Source organism: Vigna umbellata, chromosome 1 (genome assembly GCF_029865625.1).
Source record: "Vigna umbellata cultivar VRB3 chromosome 1, Vumbellata_1.0, whole genome shotgun sequence".
NCBI classification, from domain to species: Eukaryota; Viridiplantae; Streptophyta; class Magnoliopsida; order Fabales; family Fabaceae; genus Vigna; species Vigna umbellata.
Genome location: NC_142165.1, coordinates 88,504,096 through 88,523,022, shown reverse-complemented (window position 1 = coordinate 88,523,022; position 18,927 = coordinate 88,504,096). Strand labels below are relative to the sequence as shown.

Here is an 18,927-nt window from a genome sequence, read left to right as displayed (position 1 = left end):
GAGCAATGTTTAAACTCATAAAATAGAAAATCTTAATCCCTTGATCAAAGTAAAAGAGTCAATCTTAATTATGCGATAATGACCTTAATTGTTTTATCAAAGTAGAAGAGGCGACCTTAATTGTCCAATGTTTTAGTCAAAGTTATACAAAGTTTTTCGATTATTATCTGAATTGCTTAGGTAAAAAGGAAGTAATTTATCAAGTATGCAAAGGTTTTTCTTTTGTCAAAATAAAAAGTAGGTTTATTAAGTAGGTGTTCAACTATTTAACAAAATTCCCTTGTATTAGTCTATTGATTCCCATTGGTAAAAAGTATAGTTAAGTCTAACTAAACAACATATTAAGAAAATATAGAAATAAGTTAACAAAGTCAAGACAAAAAGGTAATTATGATGTCAAATCCGATTTTGATTAATATACTTGAGATGAGAGATGATTCTTGAAATATATAGATCGTTGAAAGCTCGTCTTAAACTTCAAACCCTAAATATAACTTACCTTCAGGTATAAAATGTTGGGAAACAAAGAATATGAGTAGCCTTTGGATTGAAAAGTCTTAGACTAAGGGATTGTGTAATGTTAGGACTCAGGTTAATCCTATCTTCTAGTCGGTCTCCACTTGACCAGTAATATATCTTATATTAATATACATTTATGAGTGAATTCTTATATTGTCATTAAGGATGATAAAAAAAATTCATACTCTGAATAAATTTTTTTGACAAAATACCAAATTAATACTTGTAGATAATGGTACAAATATATTTAATTACCCATTGGTAATAGGGTAGGTACATGTACAATGATATTCTACACACTACTTGCTTATACTTATTTTTCTTAAATTTTTTTTAGAAAATAATTATCAGTGAGTTTTATTTTAGTATTTTTTTTATCATGAAGTGATCAAAATAAAGCTACTAGTGATAAAAAAATAATTATTGATTTTTTTAAAAAAATTTTGACTTCATATGTTTATATTTTTTTATTTAAATCTATAAAATTGATGTTATTTTCAAAAAGATTAATTTTTTAAAATTTATATTTTGGTAAAATTCATTCAAATTTGAATTGCATTAAAATTTTAGTAAATAATTTAATTTGAATTATAATTTAAAAATAATTTTTATTTAATTCTACATTTTAAAGATTAGGTTTTAAGTAACTTTATTTAAAATTGAAAAATATATATAAAAAAAACTTGCAGATATTTTCTTATGGATACTCGATAGATAAAGGGACAAGTAACTAGCAAATTCTTTTAGATGGGTCGGGTTATTATCCCTAATATCCGTTAATTACTTTTAATAATACAATAAATTTAGATAATAAATAGAAAATATTAAAAAAAATTATTTATATATAAAATTAAACACAAATAATAATAAAGATAAGAATACACTGAATATTTTAAGTTAAATATATTTTTAGTCATTTAATTTTTAGTAAAAATTGAAAATAATATATTTTCAAAACTTTGACCTAATTTAGTTTATTAAACAAATTTTGTTAAATTTATTTGATGTTTTAAATGTTATTTAAAATGTCAAATAAACTTAATAAAAATTTATTAAAAAAACTAAATTTATATTTTTTTAAAGTTAAAAATTAAATTGGACCAAAATTTTAAAGATAGATTAATTCTAATTTTTGTTAAAAATAAAGAAATAAAAAAAATATTTAACTTATATTTTAAATTAAAGTCTTTATAATTTTTTAGTAAACCACTTACATTTGATTAATGAATAATTTTGATTATATACTTTAATGAAATTCTAGTAATGATTTTAAAGGATCCTTGAATTGTACAAGTTAAGGTAGTTATTAAATTCAACCAGTATTAAGATAAAATACATACGCCAATGTTTATTATTACAAGCATCATATCACCAATTCAACGACCATTAAAACTTAGCTGTCTTTGAAAAAAATAGTGGTCGCAAGTAGTAGGAAAACAACAAATATAACAATGCTATATATTCCAATCATAGTCCTTTCATGACAATTGTAAATAACAACTAACCTTGAAAGTCTCCAACTGTTATCAATCATGAACATGATTTAAACTATCGTGTTTTCAGTGACAGCTCATCAACAACAAATTAAGATAAAAAGGTTAAAACCTTGTTTTTTTTTTCAGTGGTATATAAAAATTGCACTGAATTAAATCATACAATTAATGTTTATCGATGTATGCGTATCACATTCATCCTAAACTTATTGATTAATATGTAGATTGAAATGATGTCATAATAACTTATCAAGATTAATATTGATCCGTGTATGATATTTACACTAAAAACTATTAATTACTATTGGCTAAAATATTTCTTATCTTCTAATTTGTATAAAAAAATTAGTTAAATTTCTAATTTTTATTTAATTTAATTTATTTTTTAAAATATCTAATTAGATCAGTTATATTTTCATTAAATTTATGTTAGAATTTATATATTAAATCACTCAACTTAAATGTTTAAATATTTAAATTAATTTTAATTTTTAAATGATGATTTGATGTATAAATTTAACAAAAATTTAACATTAATCTAATAGATCTGATTGGATCATTTTAAAAAAGTAAAAAATAATTTGAATAAAATAAAAATTAAGAATATAATTAATTTATTTTTATAAGAATTAAAGGATTTTTATTTTTTAAATACAAAGCGCTGAGAATATTTTACAGGTACACTTCCCAATGATTAAATAAGAAAACTGAAATTTAATAGTTACATTTTTTATACTTAATATATACTTTGTTTCTTATCTGAATTAATAAAAAAATCATTAATTGCATAATAAGCATATTTACATTTTTTTCACAAGGTGAAAGGAATTAAAGATAAACTACTAAAATATTTTCTATAATTAACATTAAAAGGGTATTCTTAATTATCTAGATAACTTAGTATTTATATTTATAATTTTAATACTTTCTTTCATTGTAGTTTTAATGAATACATTTCTTAATATTTGTAATATATTATTGGTTGAAATATTAACTAAAATTAAAAAAAAAGTAGTTTATAATCAATGTCTAATTAAGTTTATATTACAAAATACTGAATAATAAAAATATTTACATTATTTCGTAATGTTAAGGGGGCTAAGTTCAAGTACTACGCGCGCTATTTGCTATATTTATTAAAACGAGTTACTTCAAAAGCTTATTTGATTATTTATTCTTTTTTAAACTCTTATATATATATATATATATATATATATATATATATATATATATATATATATATATATAATTTTTAATTAAAAAGACTGTGATAATTATAATGATTATGCATTGTACTAATATGGTCTTCATTTGTGTTCTAAAATTTTTATATGAAACAAAGAGTAATATAAATAATAAAACACGTTAACTTTTGAGCGTATGATTACAGTCTTTATCCTTAAGTTTTATTATTACATATAAAAAATACATGTTGCAAAATGTTCCTATAAAGCCTATTCTTTTATAAAAAAAAAAATAATATAAAAAAAGTAAAATATATGTTTGAAATTTACATGACATATTTAAAGACTATTTGAGATGAAGTATAACGAAAATGAGATAGGAAGACAACATGCATGCATTAGAAACTGCATACAGTAGAAAAAATTGATTGAGAAAAAACATTTATGATTCTTATACATAAAAAGACGTTGAGTTTGAAACCATTTAAAAAGTGTGGAGTTTTGATTATTTTGTGTTGGAAGAAACATATTCCTCGGGGGTAAAGGCTAACATAAACCATTATTAAAATATCGTATATTTTGGACCATGTTTCTGCTGAAACAAGGATTCGTGGTTTGTGTTTGGGATCCATGTTGGTGTTTATTTTTAAGCGTGTTAGTTTGTGGTGGATGTGATCCTAGTCACCAAAATGGTGACAGATAGTATCTTGATCCCAATTGAGAAGCTTGCAATGTGGCAAGCCACAGCAGCATCGGCATTAGCATGAGCCATCCAATAGGAGATTACCTTATCCTATCCGTTATCTTACTCACACCATAGCCACCAAATAATTGTACTCTCTCCACTCTCCAAAAACACTTACAAACTGCTTTCTTTCAAGACCTCACACACACAAACACCGAGGAATTGGTGGCAATGGCAGCGTCACTACAACCAGCCGCTACTTTCATGCAAGCCACCAAGTTGGGCAGAACCAACACTTTGCAGCTAAAGTCCCCTCACTCCATTTCAAAGGCTTTTGGTTTGGAACCTGCTGGAGCTAAGCTTTCATGCTCCCTTCAGACCGACCTTAAGGACTTAGCTCAAAAGTGTGTTGACGCAACCAAAATTGCAGGATTCGCCCTTGCCACCTCTGCTCTTGTTGTCTCTGTACGTGCTCTTCTTTTCTACCAATTTCATAACCTATTCTATCATTAACTGTTACATGAACTTCCCCACAGTTTTACTCTCATATTTTCTATTTTTTATACCAAAAAACTTGTATACCATGTTGTTTGTTGGGAAGTCCCACATGATAGTAAAGTTCAAGGTTAGGCCTAAGAGCACCCATGTTCATCTTTCTTATGGAATGCTGAATTTTTTTCTTTTCTTCTTTACGTTTTAATAGGATACATCAGACGAATATCTCTGGCTTGTAAGTAGTAACAGTCCATTTAATTAAGGATGTGGTTGACAAATGTTGCACAGAAACCATCAATGATTTTATTCGCCAGTAGTTTAATTTTGTCTTGTGATGAATATTCATCATAAGATATCTACTGATTTATGAAGCCAGGTCACTGCCAGTGCCAAGCATAGTAATTAACCTTGTAAATCCCAACTTAGAATATTCATCGGTCAAGTCAGTCCTCGTATAACATGTTATGAAGACTAGTTTCACCGTCCTAATACACTCATTCAGGACTAATTTACTGATTGTATGCACATATGTTCTACTTTTCAATACACTCATTTTAGATTTCTTTTTATTATAGGATGAAATTTATTAGAATTCAGCAGATCATATTGTTTAGAGTCTAAGACATGGCCTTGTGAGTTCTGATAGATTTTAAACAAAAATAGAGTGAGCTAACTGATGGGTATATTTTAGAAAAGGTGGTCTGAACAAAGTGATATTGTATGTTTAAAGAACTAATTTGACTGAGGTATTAAAACCTTCAGGGGGCAAGTGCTGAAGGTGTTCCAAAGCGGCTAACCTTCGACGAAATCCAGAGCAAGACCTACCTGGAAGTGAAGGGGACTGGAACAGCAAACCAGTGTCCAACCATTGAAGGTGGAGTGGACTCATTTGCCTTTAAGGCAGGCAAATACAACGCCAAGAAGTTATGCCTTGAGCCCACTTCATTCACAGTGAAGGCTGAGGGTGTGGCCAAGAACGCCCCACTAGAGTTCCAAAACACAAAGCTCATGACACGTTTGACCTACACTCTTGATGAGATCGAGGGACCCTTTGAGGTGTCTCCCGATGGCACAGTCAAGTTTGAGGAGAAAGATGGCATTGACTACGCAGCCGTGACGGTTCAGCTACCTGGTGGCGAACGTGTGCCCTTCCTCTTCACCATCAAGCAGTTGGTGGCGTCCGGGAAGCCAGAGAGCTTTGGGGGGCAGTTTCTGGTGCCATCATACCGTGGAAGCTCTTTCTTGGACCCCAAGGGAAGGGGTGCTTCCACAGGTTATGACAATGCTGTTGCTTTGCCTGCTGGTGGAAGAGGAGATGAGGAAGAACTTGCAAAGGAAAACAACAAAAGTGCCTCGTCATCCACGGGAAAAATCACCTTGAGTGTGACCAAGACCAAGCCTGAGACTGGTGAGGTTATTGGTGTGTTCGAGAGTGTTCAGCCATCTGACACTGATCTGGGAGCAAAGGCCCCAAAGGATGTCAAGATCCAGGGCGTCTGGTACGCTCAACTTGAGTCATAGAGTGTTTCTTTCATGCTTTGTTTTGTGTTTTTTGTTGGCTCAGATTTTGTTGTGACTCCATCGTGTTGCTGCATTATCCCTTGACCCAACTTTCCTAGCACTACTCAGAGTACTGTCATGGTTGTATATTATTATATCGACCTCCAATTACAATGCTTAAAATTTCAAGGTTTACATTGATGGCGTGTGTGAGTTTTGGAGCCTAAGTTCTTAGTAGTTGCAATTGCATCGTATAATATGCTTCGTTACATATAATATGTTACTAACCAAGGAAACACTGCATTTGAAGAGGATTATAACTGACCTCTGCAGAGAACTCATCTTTTTCCATCCTATGAACTTGAATAGGATACTATTCATGTTCTATATTCGGTTGATTGACCACAAGCATATGTGCTTACTTTCTCAGTTTTCGGTCGGAGAAATTATCAAACAGTTTATGATCATCATGATCTATTTTCAACTAAGTTATGTAATTAGACTATAGCATATTGGGAGGGGTATTAGACAGACAAACAGTACCCAAATTGCTGAAATATAGCATCAACTAGGATGGTCAATGAAATACTACAATTCATTTAGCATCTCCTTTTAGATCACGATAATCTACAGAACATAAGGGGTCTTTTAGGCAAACGAGTGGTTGTTCGATCTACCATGTTCTAGTGAAATGATTTATTTTTATATTTTGTTTGCAATGTTTTAAAATGAAACTGTTATTTAACTGATTAGTTGGATGGTTTGACATACCGATATTAATAAATTTATTTAATAATTAAATAACATAGAATAATATTAAAAAATATAATACTATGATTGTATGATGCTAAAAATTAAAATAAAACATAAATGTATATAATATTAACATTTAAAGTACATACAAAAGTTAAGATGAAGAATGATATAGAATTTATATTAAAAGCTTATTCAGGTGTAAAATTTTTTTATTAAGTATTTTTATACTTTTTTTTGTCATGTAGTTTAATATTTTCATCATATGGATGATAGTTATTTTATCTCATCATCTTATTATATATGTATTTGTTAAAAATTTTGAAATTCTTATTCTGTATGCATTTGTTAAAATTTGTGAAATTCTGTTAAAACGTGTGACTTTTACTATTTTTTATTAAAAATATTTTAAAGGTCATTATGTTTGTTTTTTTGTTTTTACATCTTAGAGGTCATTCTTTATTACCATTGATAGAACTATCTTTATTATATAAATTATTTTTAATAAAAATAATAAAAGTTACTCACCATTTTACATTTATAAAAAAAAATTATAAATAGGATTAACAAAATAAAAAATAGATACATGAAAGCTCTAACATATTACTTACCAACAAAATTGAAATTACAAATAAATTGAAACTATATCTAGGATATAAACCCCAACCTAATCGACTCAACTAACCTTTTATGGCCTTATTGCGTAGAGCTTGACTTGTGAGTTCAGCAATTACTTCAGTGTTTTATTTTATTTTGTCTTTGTAGCATTAATTGGTGTAGAATTTATATAAGATATGTGGGTCGTGACGGGTGTGTGTTGTTACAGTTTCTCAAAATAGTTTTGTATAACTTTTAATGTTTAACTGTTTACTTATAAGTAACCAAGTTTATTAAATTATTTTTACAAAACTAATTGATAAGAAATTTGCTTACCTAAAACTGACATAACAAATAGAATGGATTCAATTGATTATTTATATATTACAGGACTGTTACAGTATCAAAAGTTTTATTACAACCTTGTATAAAATAAATAAAAATCATATTATAATATTATCGTCGTTAACTTTTTTAATTAGCAGAATCTAATAACAAACTATATTACAATAGTATTGTCGTTAACATTTTATTAAAGGAGTCTCTTTGGTACGAAGAGACCGAAGGCAATTAAGAACATTTATAGCAAAATCCTATTCTAAAATTTATTTACAAAAATTGTTCTAAAGATGAGCTTATAAGCACTACAAGCAAGGTTGATAATATAAATTATTGAGTTAAAAGTGTATATAAAATGTCTTCATACCAAATCACCTTTTGAAAAAATTAACCTTCGAACTCAACAAGTTCCCTATTTTGATTTTTTATTATCAGATATGTTGGTAGTAAATGTTCTTTTAAGAAAAGTATTATAATTGAAATAAGTTTACTTCTATTTTTTTCTCGTCCTACCAATAACTCATTTATATTAATATTTTGCGAATGCTTTCAACACATGACAAGTTCAATAACACATGATAAGCTTGGTAATATCACTAGTTCGACAATAGCTCAACAACACATGATGATGATCCTATCAACAAGCTTGGCGGCACATGATAAGCTCGATAAAATCAACAATTCGACAGCAATTCAGCTACAACTTGACAACACATGATGATGATCTTATCAGCCTCCATCAAGTTGAGAATAGATATTTTGTAGTCCCAGATTAGAACAGAGAGTTTGGAAAGATGGAGGAGGTAAGTGTTTAATTAAAATATGAGCAATTGGCAAGGATGTTGAAATAGGAAGTTATTTGATCAATCACGCAACAATTATTTCATGAACGAAATGGCAAGGTAAGGGTTTAGTTAAAATATGAGAAATTGGTAAGGATGCTAAAATAGGAAGTAATTTGACCAATCGCGCATCAACCTTTTCATGAACGAGATGGAAATCAATCTCGATATGCTTGGTCCACTCGTGGAAAATCATATTAAAAGCTATTTGTATCGCACATTGGTTATCATAGTAAACAAGTGTTGAAGAAATGAGAGGAAGCCGAAAATCGTGAAGCAGGAAGGTTAAGCATTGGAGTTCACAAGTCGTGCTTGCAAGAAATCACTACTCTGCCTCAGAGGAACTAATTAAGAGAAACAATGTGTTGTTTCTTGGATCACTAGGATATAAGGGAGTTACCTAGATAAATAGTGAACCTAGTGATAAAGCATCACGTAACAGGGCATGTGGCCTAATCAGAGTTGTAGAAAGCTTTAAGATGAAGAGTTGATTTGTGATAAAGAAAAACGCCAAAACTAGGGATACTTTTATGGTATCTAAGGACATGAGTAGCAACTTGTTGATGAGAAAAGTTGGGTACAGAAAGATATTGACTGAGATGGTTGATGATGAAGGTTATATCAGGACGAGTGGTGGTAAGATAGATGGGCTTTCAATAAGATGACGATAAGAGGTTGTTGTCAACATCATTCAGAGGTTAAGTAGTAGCTAGAGAGGATTGTTTAGGAACCATAGGAGTAGGCACAGGTGAACTATCAAGTAAGCAGGTTTTGGCAAGCATATCAAGGACATACTTACGTTGGCTACGATGAATACCTTTGGAGTTGCAAGAAACCTCAAGACCAAGGAAATATGTCAAGTCTGCAAGGTTCTTGATATGAAAAAAAGAATGAGGTTGGTGATGCGTCGAGTTTCCTCGCTGTTATTTCTAGTGATAATGATGTCGTCGACGTAGATGAGAAGTGTCGTGATTTTCTCATTAATGTGTTATAGAAAAAGAAAGTGATCAGAAAGACATCATTTGTAACTATGGAAAAGTGTAAAATGGTGTAACTACCATTTACGATCCACTTGCTTGAGACCATATAATGATTGTTGCAATTTGCAAACTTGATTTTGGAAGAGGTTTGAAGGCTAGGCAAAATCTTCATGTAGACATCTTCTTAAAGATCACCATATAGAAAAACATTATTGATATCCAATTATTTAAGTAACCAATGTTGAGAGACAACAATGGCTAAAAGGAAAAGAACAATTGTAAGTTTGGCAACTAGTGCAAGGTGTCAAGGAAGTCTAAACCTTAAAGGTTATATCCTTTGGCAACAAGCCGTGACTTGTAACGATCCACACATAAGAGTTATATTTTATTTTGAAAATCCAAAGACAACCAATAGTAAGCTTCTTGGGTCGAAAAATTGTTAACACCCTAAGTGTTATTAGCTTCTACAATGTCAAGTTCACCATGGTAACAACCCACTTGGGTTGTTTGGATATTAGACTCTGATACCATCGTGGGATCTCATAGCTTTATGAAAAAGACAATGGAAAAAGAGAAGAATAACATGTGCCTGAAATTACATAATAAAGTAATCAAAAGGAAAGGAAAAAAAAGAATATATAAGATATGAGGCACAACAGAAAAAACCGAAAAAATACATATATTATAAGACTCGACAATACATGACAAACTCGACATCACATGATAAGTTTGGTAACATCAACAACTCGATAATAGGTCCATAACAACTCGACTACCGGTGACAACTTAACAACAACCCAACAACAACTCAATAATACATTATGATGATATTATAAGTATATGCCTCCAGCTTCTAACCTCTTCTCTTACAATTATTTTTTTGGAGTCTTTGGTATTCAATAATTAATAACCCTAAATGTTTTTCCACCCAATTTTTCTTTGTTTCTGTCAACAACAACGAACATTGGTATACAAAGTTCCTTTCCAAAGTTGTTGTATATGCTTCCTTGCCAGCATTCCATCCGTTTCCCCTGGTCACAAAATATTTCGTAATGTGACTTCTAGCCTTATTATTGGTTTGAACCATGTTAACTTCATCTCTACGAAAGGAATATATATCACCTCCATTTTTTTGATGAACTCATTAAAATCTCTTTGCATCTTTCACAAATTGTTTTTTACTCTTTCATCTCATACATAAGAACCAAATATTGTTGTTTGATACGGCCATTAAATTCCTTCACTTCTCCATTAAGAATTTCTTTGTAGGATATAAATATTTATTATGATAACTCTCTTATTTCTTTCCTTCCTTCCTTCCAAATCTCTTCCATCCAGGAACCTTACCGTCTGAATGATTTTTGCATATACACAAAGTAATATTCCTGTCATATTTTGTTATGGATTCATGTACCATTTTGACTATTCAAACGACCAAAGTTTATGCTCAATAAAACTTATTTTTTGTTTTTTTTCCATGTATACACGTAAGTTGAAATTCTTTCACCACGTAATTTTTAGCACTTCCATTTTACTTCGGTCTATGTCGGCCAGCTAAACAGGTAAAATCCTTGTTTTAAATTAAAAAAAAAACAATTTTAAAAAAATTATTTTAGTATTAATTATTTTAGGTTCTTAATTTTTTTAAATGTTAAATGCTTTAAACCTTAAAAAAATGTCTCAAAAAGTTCAACAAATAATTTTTAAATAAAATTATGATAAAAAGATTTCATTCTTAATTCTACTTTAGTCTTCCAAACTTCTTATCATCCTGGTATATATTTATTAAAACTTAACTTCTCTCCTTCACATAATCTATTTATCTCTTCTCAACTTCCTCTTTGTCTTTAAAAATATCCGATTTTCTCTTATAAATAACTATTTTGACATCAGAATAGTAAAATAATAGATAATATTTTTTTTATTATATAAACATTAAAAAAAAAATTTACAATCACATTTTTCTCTTATTTCCATTTAACAACTCTATATAATAATAAAATATTGAATTAAAATATAAATTCAATCACTAAATAAAAAAACTAATAAAAATAGTTGTGAAGCTAGACTATAAATTCAAAAGGGTGTTATTAACCTATTCTGTAGAAGTAACTGACTATTTTTTAGAAAAATATAGTATTGTTGCACTACTATTTATTTGCATAATTTTATATGTGTGTGAAATAAAAAAAATTGAGTACATCTGTACAGTACGCAGTACATCTTCTGTTTAATCAGTAAATTTAATTCAAGTGTTTTTAATATATATTAGTTGGTTATATATTTAAAGAAAAAAATCTGTCAACCATATTGATAGTACAGGTTTTGGTCAGATTCCTGTTATGGGGGCACTGAAACTGGGTATCTATGCTAACTGTGTGTGTAAAAACTGAGAATTTTAAATGTTCGGTTTAATTGTACAGTGTGGTGTTAAAGTGAAGAAGTTACAACCCGGTTTGGTTTCATAGTTTTGGTTGTTATTTTTTAGGCAATTATTTGTAGTACAGTTTAGACAGAATGATTAAGTGCCACGTAAGCGAATCCAGCCAGGTACCGCGCCGACAAAACCATTGAACCTAATTCCAAACAAGAAGAAGAAAGAGAAGGAGCGGTTAAGAACCATCCACACCTACTTTATTTATCGCAAGAACTCATTCGCCTCTCCAATTGAGATTAGTCATCACATTATTTATTAATTATTGTTATTCGTTTATGCCTTTCATACACTAATTCTTACCCTTACAATACACATCATACACAAACACTCTTACCCCCGACCTTATTATTATTCTTAATACTACTCTGAAATCTTAAGGTGGTTCATGTTACGGGCATGTTTTGGGTTGAATTACCATGGTAGAATGGAGGAGCTGCCAGGGGCGTTTGGAAGCAGCGCCAGTTTGGCTCTCCGATTGGGTCAAACAGTTTTTTCCACAGCTTCCCTTCTATTCATGTGTTTGGATGTTGATTTCTACGGTTACACTGCTTTCTGGTATCTCTCTCTCTCTCTCTTTCTCTCTTTCTCTCTTTCTCTCTGTTTCTAACTTTGGTTTTGTCATGTTGTTCATCTTCTTCATATGCCCAATTGGGGGTCTTTTCTTATTCTGTCACTCACTGCTTCACCAAATTCGGTAACTTTTGCCGATTTCATCATGCCCCATTATCTGATTTTGTAAAGGGTAATTGATTTGGGGATGCTTTTGTTTCGTGATGTTGGAGTTTTATGCAAGAATTGAATTTGAGATCATGTATCTGTGCTTGTCATGAATTGTTTCAGAACTTAAGTGTTGGAGGATTTATGTGAGTTTGTGATTGGTGTGTCAGAGAGTGGTGTACTGTGGGCAAGAAACATGAGTAAAGGTAAGGGGGGGATTGTGGAAGAAAGTCAGTAAAATTGAGTGGCCTATTCAATTAATTTTGGGGGTTGCACACAGTTAATGAGTGGGTTTCTTGGTTATTACTCCCTTTTTCTTTCAAAGAATTGAAATAAATTTTCTTTACTTTAATTATTCTTTTATTTCTATATCGCAATAAATACATATATTTAAATCAATAAAAATGGTTAATTAATATCATCTTAGATTTTGAAAACAACGCTGAAATAAAAACAAATATCTTTAAAAAATTTATCCTTAAAAACAAATCGAGAGAATAACTGGTTAAAGAAAAAAAAATCACATTTTGAAATGGTGAGTTCTTATCTGTTGCCGCTGATCCGTATTTTTCAACTTTTGCATTGAAATGCCTTTATGAGACTTTAAAGAGGGTTATTGGAAACATTGAATATTATTAGGTTCTGATTTGTGGTTTGGGGAAGTGCACATGTTTATAGGTGAAGATAAATCAGATTGAATTGGCATGTAGAAAGTCGTTATATTTTTTTGGGGGCATTTAAGTAGAAAAGATAAAAATGAACTATTTCAAGTTGTCTTTTGTTGAAATGAAATCCTTTTGGATAATTGAGTGAATTTCAATGTTGACGGCACTGTTTTTCCGTTTTTCACTTCAATGTTTCTTATTTTCGTATTCCATATCCGTGTAGTGCAATTTTATCGCAATTATGATAACTATGATGCTGGCTTAATCGCTCTATATTTTCACTTCAACATGGTTTGAGAGTGATAACACGACATATTTCTTTGTGGAGTCGTTGTTCATGTATAAAGCTTGCAGAAGGTAAAAGATTTTGGTATACGCATGTTTTCCCAGTTTCAAAAGTTGCATTGGCAATGTCTGAGGGTTTATATCCTGTTTAGGTTATCTTGTAAGGATGTGCTTGAGTTGAGTTTTTACCTGTGTTTGTTTATGGTATTCACAGCTATTTGGTAACAGTCATGGGTTTGGTAATTCCCTGGAGCATAACACTGTTGGTTGTGGATGCATACTCTGTGTTTATAAAATGTTTACCCCTCCAACGAAGACTCGTAATGATAGTCTTTTTGGGAGACATGGTACGTGCAATTTGTGACCTCAAAAACTGTTTCCATGCTATACTAAAGCACTAATGATATTACAGTTTTTGTACACTCCAGATTTTGTCATATCTGTCATTAGCTGCAGCATGTTCAACAGCCAGTGTCACAGATCTGCTGCTCGATGCCGATCGATCCTATTGCCCAGCAAAGCTATGCGGTAGATATCAACTATCTGCTGCTATGGCCTTCTTGTCTTGGTTTCTTTCATCAGCCTCTTGCCTGTTTAACTTCTGGCTTTTCCCTTCTTTGTAAAATCTACCTTGCTTGCTGTTCATATGTGCTCTAATCAAAAGGGTGCAAATGACGAAGTCATTTGCTTTTGTAAAGATATTTTTTCTTTCCATGTGAATAAAATCATCATGACTATACCCAACAATGTAATAATTACTTTTCCCAGGCAAGAGAAATATCAAAATTCTTTGTCTTGGTTTTCTACTGCTTGCTACTTTTCGTCTCTATTTTAGATACTGATTGTAAGATATAAAGCCCCCATGCCTCCTGAGTGTTGTCTCGTATTGATATAGATACTGAAAGTTTATACATATATATATATTCCTGCAAAATTTGGTGCACACACTCCAACACTGTCTATGAGATTATCTTATGCACACATTTTAACTGTCTTTGTTGCATCAGACGAGCATCATGCACTAACTTCAGAGTTGAACCTGTTATCACCCCTGGATGTAAATGTAATGAATACAATAACAAAGCTCTGAATAGAGCGTGCGTGGCGGTTACTTAAAGCAAAAAAAACTTTAATTGTGCAGTTTTTCTCATAATGTGACTAGTGATAACTGTCAGCTAGTAATCAGAAGAAAGTTTTTCCATTAACTGTCATGTATCTTGCAGGAGTTTTGGAGCAGAGGTCGATGGAGTGATTGTTAAAATAACTGGATAGGAGTATTTTCTATTTTGTTAAAATTATTTCTGCTTTTGATATCATATGCTTGATGTTAATAAGAGAGTGCATGGGTTACGAAATTGAAATATGAAGAGAACTTTCTATATATTACGTTTGGTTTAAACCCTCCCTTGGTCCTCAAGTTTGTATGAAAATCTCAGTTGGGTCCTCAAGTTTTTTTCTGTCTCAATTGGGTCATATTTTTTGTAAAAGTGAGCACATTGTACCATAACCGTTAAGTGGTATGAGACGGCGTTAAATTGGTGTGAGCTGGATTTTTTCATTTACTGACGTGGCATTGTGCACTAAAATTGAAAGGCCACGTGGTGATGTTTTGACTAGAACCACATCTTCTCCTCCCTCCCCCTCTGCTTCCTTCCATCGGCGCCACCCAGCTGCAACCTGTTCACCTTCCATGGCTTTGGGAACACTACCAATCCCCGGATGTGGAGCAACAGCATATTCCATTTTCTCCCTCTTTCTTTCAATACTATCACCTTGCACTCTAGCAGAACCATTCCCTTGCTTATCAATCAATGTCGTTCTTCCCTCATTGTTATCATATCTATCTTTTACCCTAAAAACTTCCTCCCTCCTCGATGAAGTTCCCCTAGATACACGCAAGTCCGACACAGCCTTGCTCGATAAACGCTCCCTTGGACTCTCCTTACTGTCTTCAATGGCAGAGGGCTTGCAACACATGCCACCCATTATGCCCACTAACCAACTAACCCTCCTTCTCACAGAACCAGTTCCCGGTCTCAATACATTCACCCCATTATCAGCATTCCCAGATTTCTATATTTCTATCTTATTATTCTCTTCAAATTGTGGCAAAATCGGGACTTTAATTGTTAGATACTGTGATCAAGAGGAAAGGGACTAGAACAGAATAACTAGTTGTAAGGTATGCCAGATCTATCATCATCATCATCATCAAGAATATGGAAGCAATGAGGGGAGAAGGCAAATAAATAGTGAAAAGAAAAAGTTATTAGATGATACAGAAAAGATTACGGAAAGAGTATGAAGTCATAAAATTTCCTGTCTATATTTCTATCTTATTATCCTCTTCTTCAGTACCCATAATCACTAAACTCATGTCACACAAAATAAATCACAACATTAGCTACAATAGCAACCCAGATTTGGTCACAAATCAGAAAACAAAACACATAACCCATCCATAAAACACCAAGAAGATACAAAATCTAACTATCAGATAAACCCTCAATTCAATTCGACAAATCAAACCTGAGGCCACAAAAATCACTACTTTACCCTACCCACTTGAAGCAAAACACTGATAACTTGAAAATGAGAGTTTCTTGCACAGAATAACAGTTCCCACAGTGCAAAACCTGCTAATTTACAATCCAGAAGATATAAGAGCTAGCAAATTTACAACAATTTTTGGTGGGTGGCGCCGATGGAAGGAAGCAGAGGGGGAGGGAGGAGAAGATCTGGTTCTAGTCAAAACATCACCACGTGGCCTTTCAATTTTAGTGCACAATGCCACGTCAGTAAATGAAAAAATCCAGCTCACACCAATTTAACGCCGTCTCACACCACTTAACGGTTATGGTACAATGTGCTCACTTTTACAAAAAATATGACCCAATTGAGACAGAAAAAAACTTGAGGACCCAACTGAGATTTTCATACAAACTTGAGGACCAAGGGAGGGTTTAAACCTATTACATTTCCACAAATATCATAGGAGTATTTTCTATCTTGTGTTGTGTTCTTTCTTTCTTTAGACCTACCAGTTCAGATTCTACTATTTTTTTTTATCCAGTTCACATTATATCTTTTACGTCAAATTACAATTCTTAACGACGTTTAATAATTGTATTTATTTACAAAAATGTCACCGTAACGTTGGTTATTCAGTGGTTGGACGTTGAACGCGTCACCGTTATACATTGTTTTTGTACTAGTGAATTTTGAGTACTTATATGTTTCATATAAATTATATAGTTTTTTATGAGTATAGTAGACAGAGGAAGTAATCATTGAACAACTGCTGATGGATATTTCCAATATATCTCAATAATAAGCACATCATTGATATACAACAAGATAATGAAATTATCATAAAAAAAATCCTAACAAGGTAATAATGGTCAAAATAATTTTCTTATAGCCTATCATCAAAAGGCCTTTCATTACGAGGAAACTTCACTAAATAAAAGTATGATTATCATTAAGAATTTCATCTCATCCTTGCATCCAATAACTTTGATTCTTCCTCATTTATCAACATCATAAACTCATAAGGAAAATACTTATTACAAGGTTGTTTCTCTGTATTAGACCACCTAAGTTAAACTTAAGGTGCTTTAGTAACATTATTAAGATTTTCATCTCATAATATTTCAAGTTCCTTTCTTTATTAGTCATCAATAGGAATATCTTATCAGTTTAAAACATCAATATGTATATTTTGCATAAGTTGTTAAATAGATTCAACATTATTATTTTATTGATGTATTTAATAGTTTGGTCTTTCATTAATTTCACATCACAACCTCTCACAAGAAGTGGCGGAGCTTAGAAGCATTGTAGGGGACGTTGGAAATCCCATTTTTTTATATATGTAAATTAATATAATACAAGTATTTTTTTTTAATTTTAATGAACTTTATGTATTTGGTATCTCCAAAATTTTTACACATTTATCTTGACACCCTCAGAATATTGTCTCAAGATCTACTACTACTCACAAGTTTATTTGAATAAGATCATAAAGCACACGACCAAATTCATTCTCTAATGGATCAAACACTTATCACTCAACCAAAAATTATAATTGATAGTAAAGACATAACTCTATTTATCAGTGTAACAATCTTGGTGCCACAATTTGTTTGTGACTTGACCTAGCTAGCCTTCACCATTAAACAATTCATGCCACCTATAAGAATTTTGCCTCAACAATTTCCGTTTTGGGAATCAAACATGTGACTTTGCTTTCATACAAATTATTAGATTGAGCCTTTGACCAACGATTAAAACTAATAATTAGTACACAACTCTTTCTACTTAAGAGTGTAATAACTAATACATCACAATTTGACTATGACTTAACTCATTTGACCTCTATCATAAGATAATTGATGTCACCTTGTCGCAACCGGAATCGCGACGGGACGACGATCCAAAAAGAAACGGGTTTCGAAAAGAGATTTGAAGTCGCCATCTGTCGCAACCGGAATCGCGACGGGACGACGATCCAAATAAAAACCAGGTTTTGAAAAAGAGATTTGGAGTCGCCACCATAGTTTATTATGGAAAACTACGGAAAAACCATAAAATAATAAGACATGGTCCACGAAAACCATATTCTGGGTTCGGGAGTCGGTTACGCGTAGGGAAGGTGTTAGCACCCTACAACGCCTGCCCTAAGGCAGTACCTTTAACTAAATGCACGAATATGATGTGGTTTTCAAAATGTTTAACTATCCCCTAAAATAAAACTCTAAAGAAACAAAATATATTTTTTAGTTTTTTGGGCCCGACAAGGATTAACCTTGCTCCTACGTATTCTCATTCAAAATGAGAAATCAGGGTTACGTAGTTCTAGCTAAAAGATTGTTTGTTGTTTGGAAAAGCAGATGTTTTTAATTTTTAGAGATTTTCATGTTTTTAATATTTTCGAGAAAAAAGAAGGTAATGAGTACTAGGCCGACGCGAACGGTCGCACGAGCACTCATACCTTTAAAATGATATTTAAATATTTTTAATTATTTTTGAAAAGAGAGATAACGATATTAAGCACTAGGCCGATGCGAACGATCACACGAGCACTCATACCGTTATCTACTTATTTAGGAAAACCTAAGGGTATTGAGTGCTAGGCTGATGCGGACGATCGCACGAGCACACATACCATTATTTACTTATTTAGGAAGACTTTTGAGAGTATTGAGTGCTAGGCTGATGCGGACGATCGCACGAGCACTCATACCCTCGTTTAATATTACGTAAATAAGAGAGAAAAGTATTGAACACTAGGACGATGCGAGTGATCACACGAGTGTTCAACCTTTAAAACATATTTTTGAAATTTTATTTAAGAAAAGAAGAAAAGGTTTTTAGCACAAGGATGACGCGAGCGGTCACACGTGCGCTTAAACCTTTAAAACTTTTCTTGTAAAT

The 18,927-nt window shown here is 31.7% G+C and overlaps 2 protein-coding genes across 3 annotated transcripts; both read left to right on the top strand.

Annotated features, from left to right (window-relative positions):
- Nucleotides 1–4,046: 4,046 nt before the first annotated feature.
- Nucleotides 4,047–6,071, top strand: LOC124843817 (oxygen-evolving enhancer protein 1, chloroplastic). The gene is made up of 2 exons (XM_047320639.2): nucleotides 4,047–4,346; nucleotides 5,139–6,071. The coding sequence occupies exons 1-2, from the start codon at nucleotides 4,113–4,115 to the stop codon at nucleotides 5,895–5,897; spliced, it is 993 nt and encodes a 330-aa protein (XP_047176595.2). The 5' UTR covers nucleotides 4,047–4,112; the 3' UTR covers nucleotides 5,898–6,071.
- Nucleotides 6,072–11,981: 5,910 nt separating this feature from the next.
- Nucleotides 11,982–14,295, top strand: LOC148206711 (CASP-like protein ARALYDRAFT_485429). 2 transcript variants are annotated; one of them, XM_088104630.1, is made up of 3 exons: nucleotides 11,982–12,379; nucleotides 13,706–13,838; nucleotides 13,904–14,063. In XM_088104630.1, exons 1-3 carry the CDS (start codon nucleotides 12,210–12,212, stop codon nucleotides 14,021–14,023), a joined length of 423 nt encoding a protein of 140 aa, XP_087960756.1. In that variant the 5' UTR covers nucleotides 11,982–12,209; the 3' UTR covers nucleotides 14,024–14,063. The 2 variants fall into 2 exon arrangements, with proteins under 2 accessions (XP_087960756.1, XP_087960755.1); XM_088104629.1 differs by having other exon boundaries at nucleotides 11,992–12,379; nucleotides 13,920–14,295.
- The last annotated feature ends 4,632 nt before the right edge of the window (nucleotides 14,296–18,927 follow it).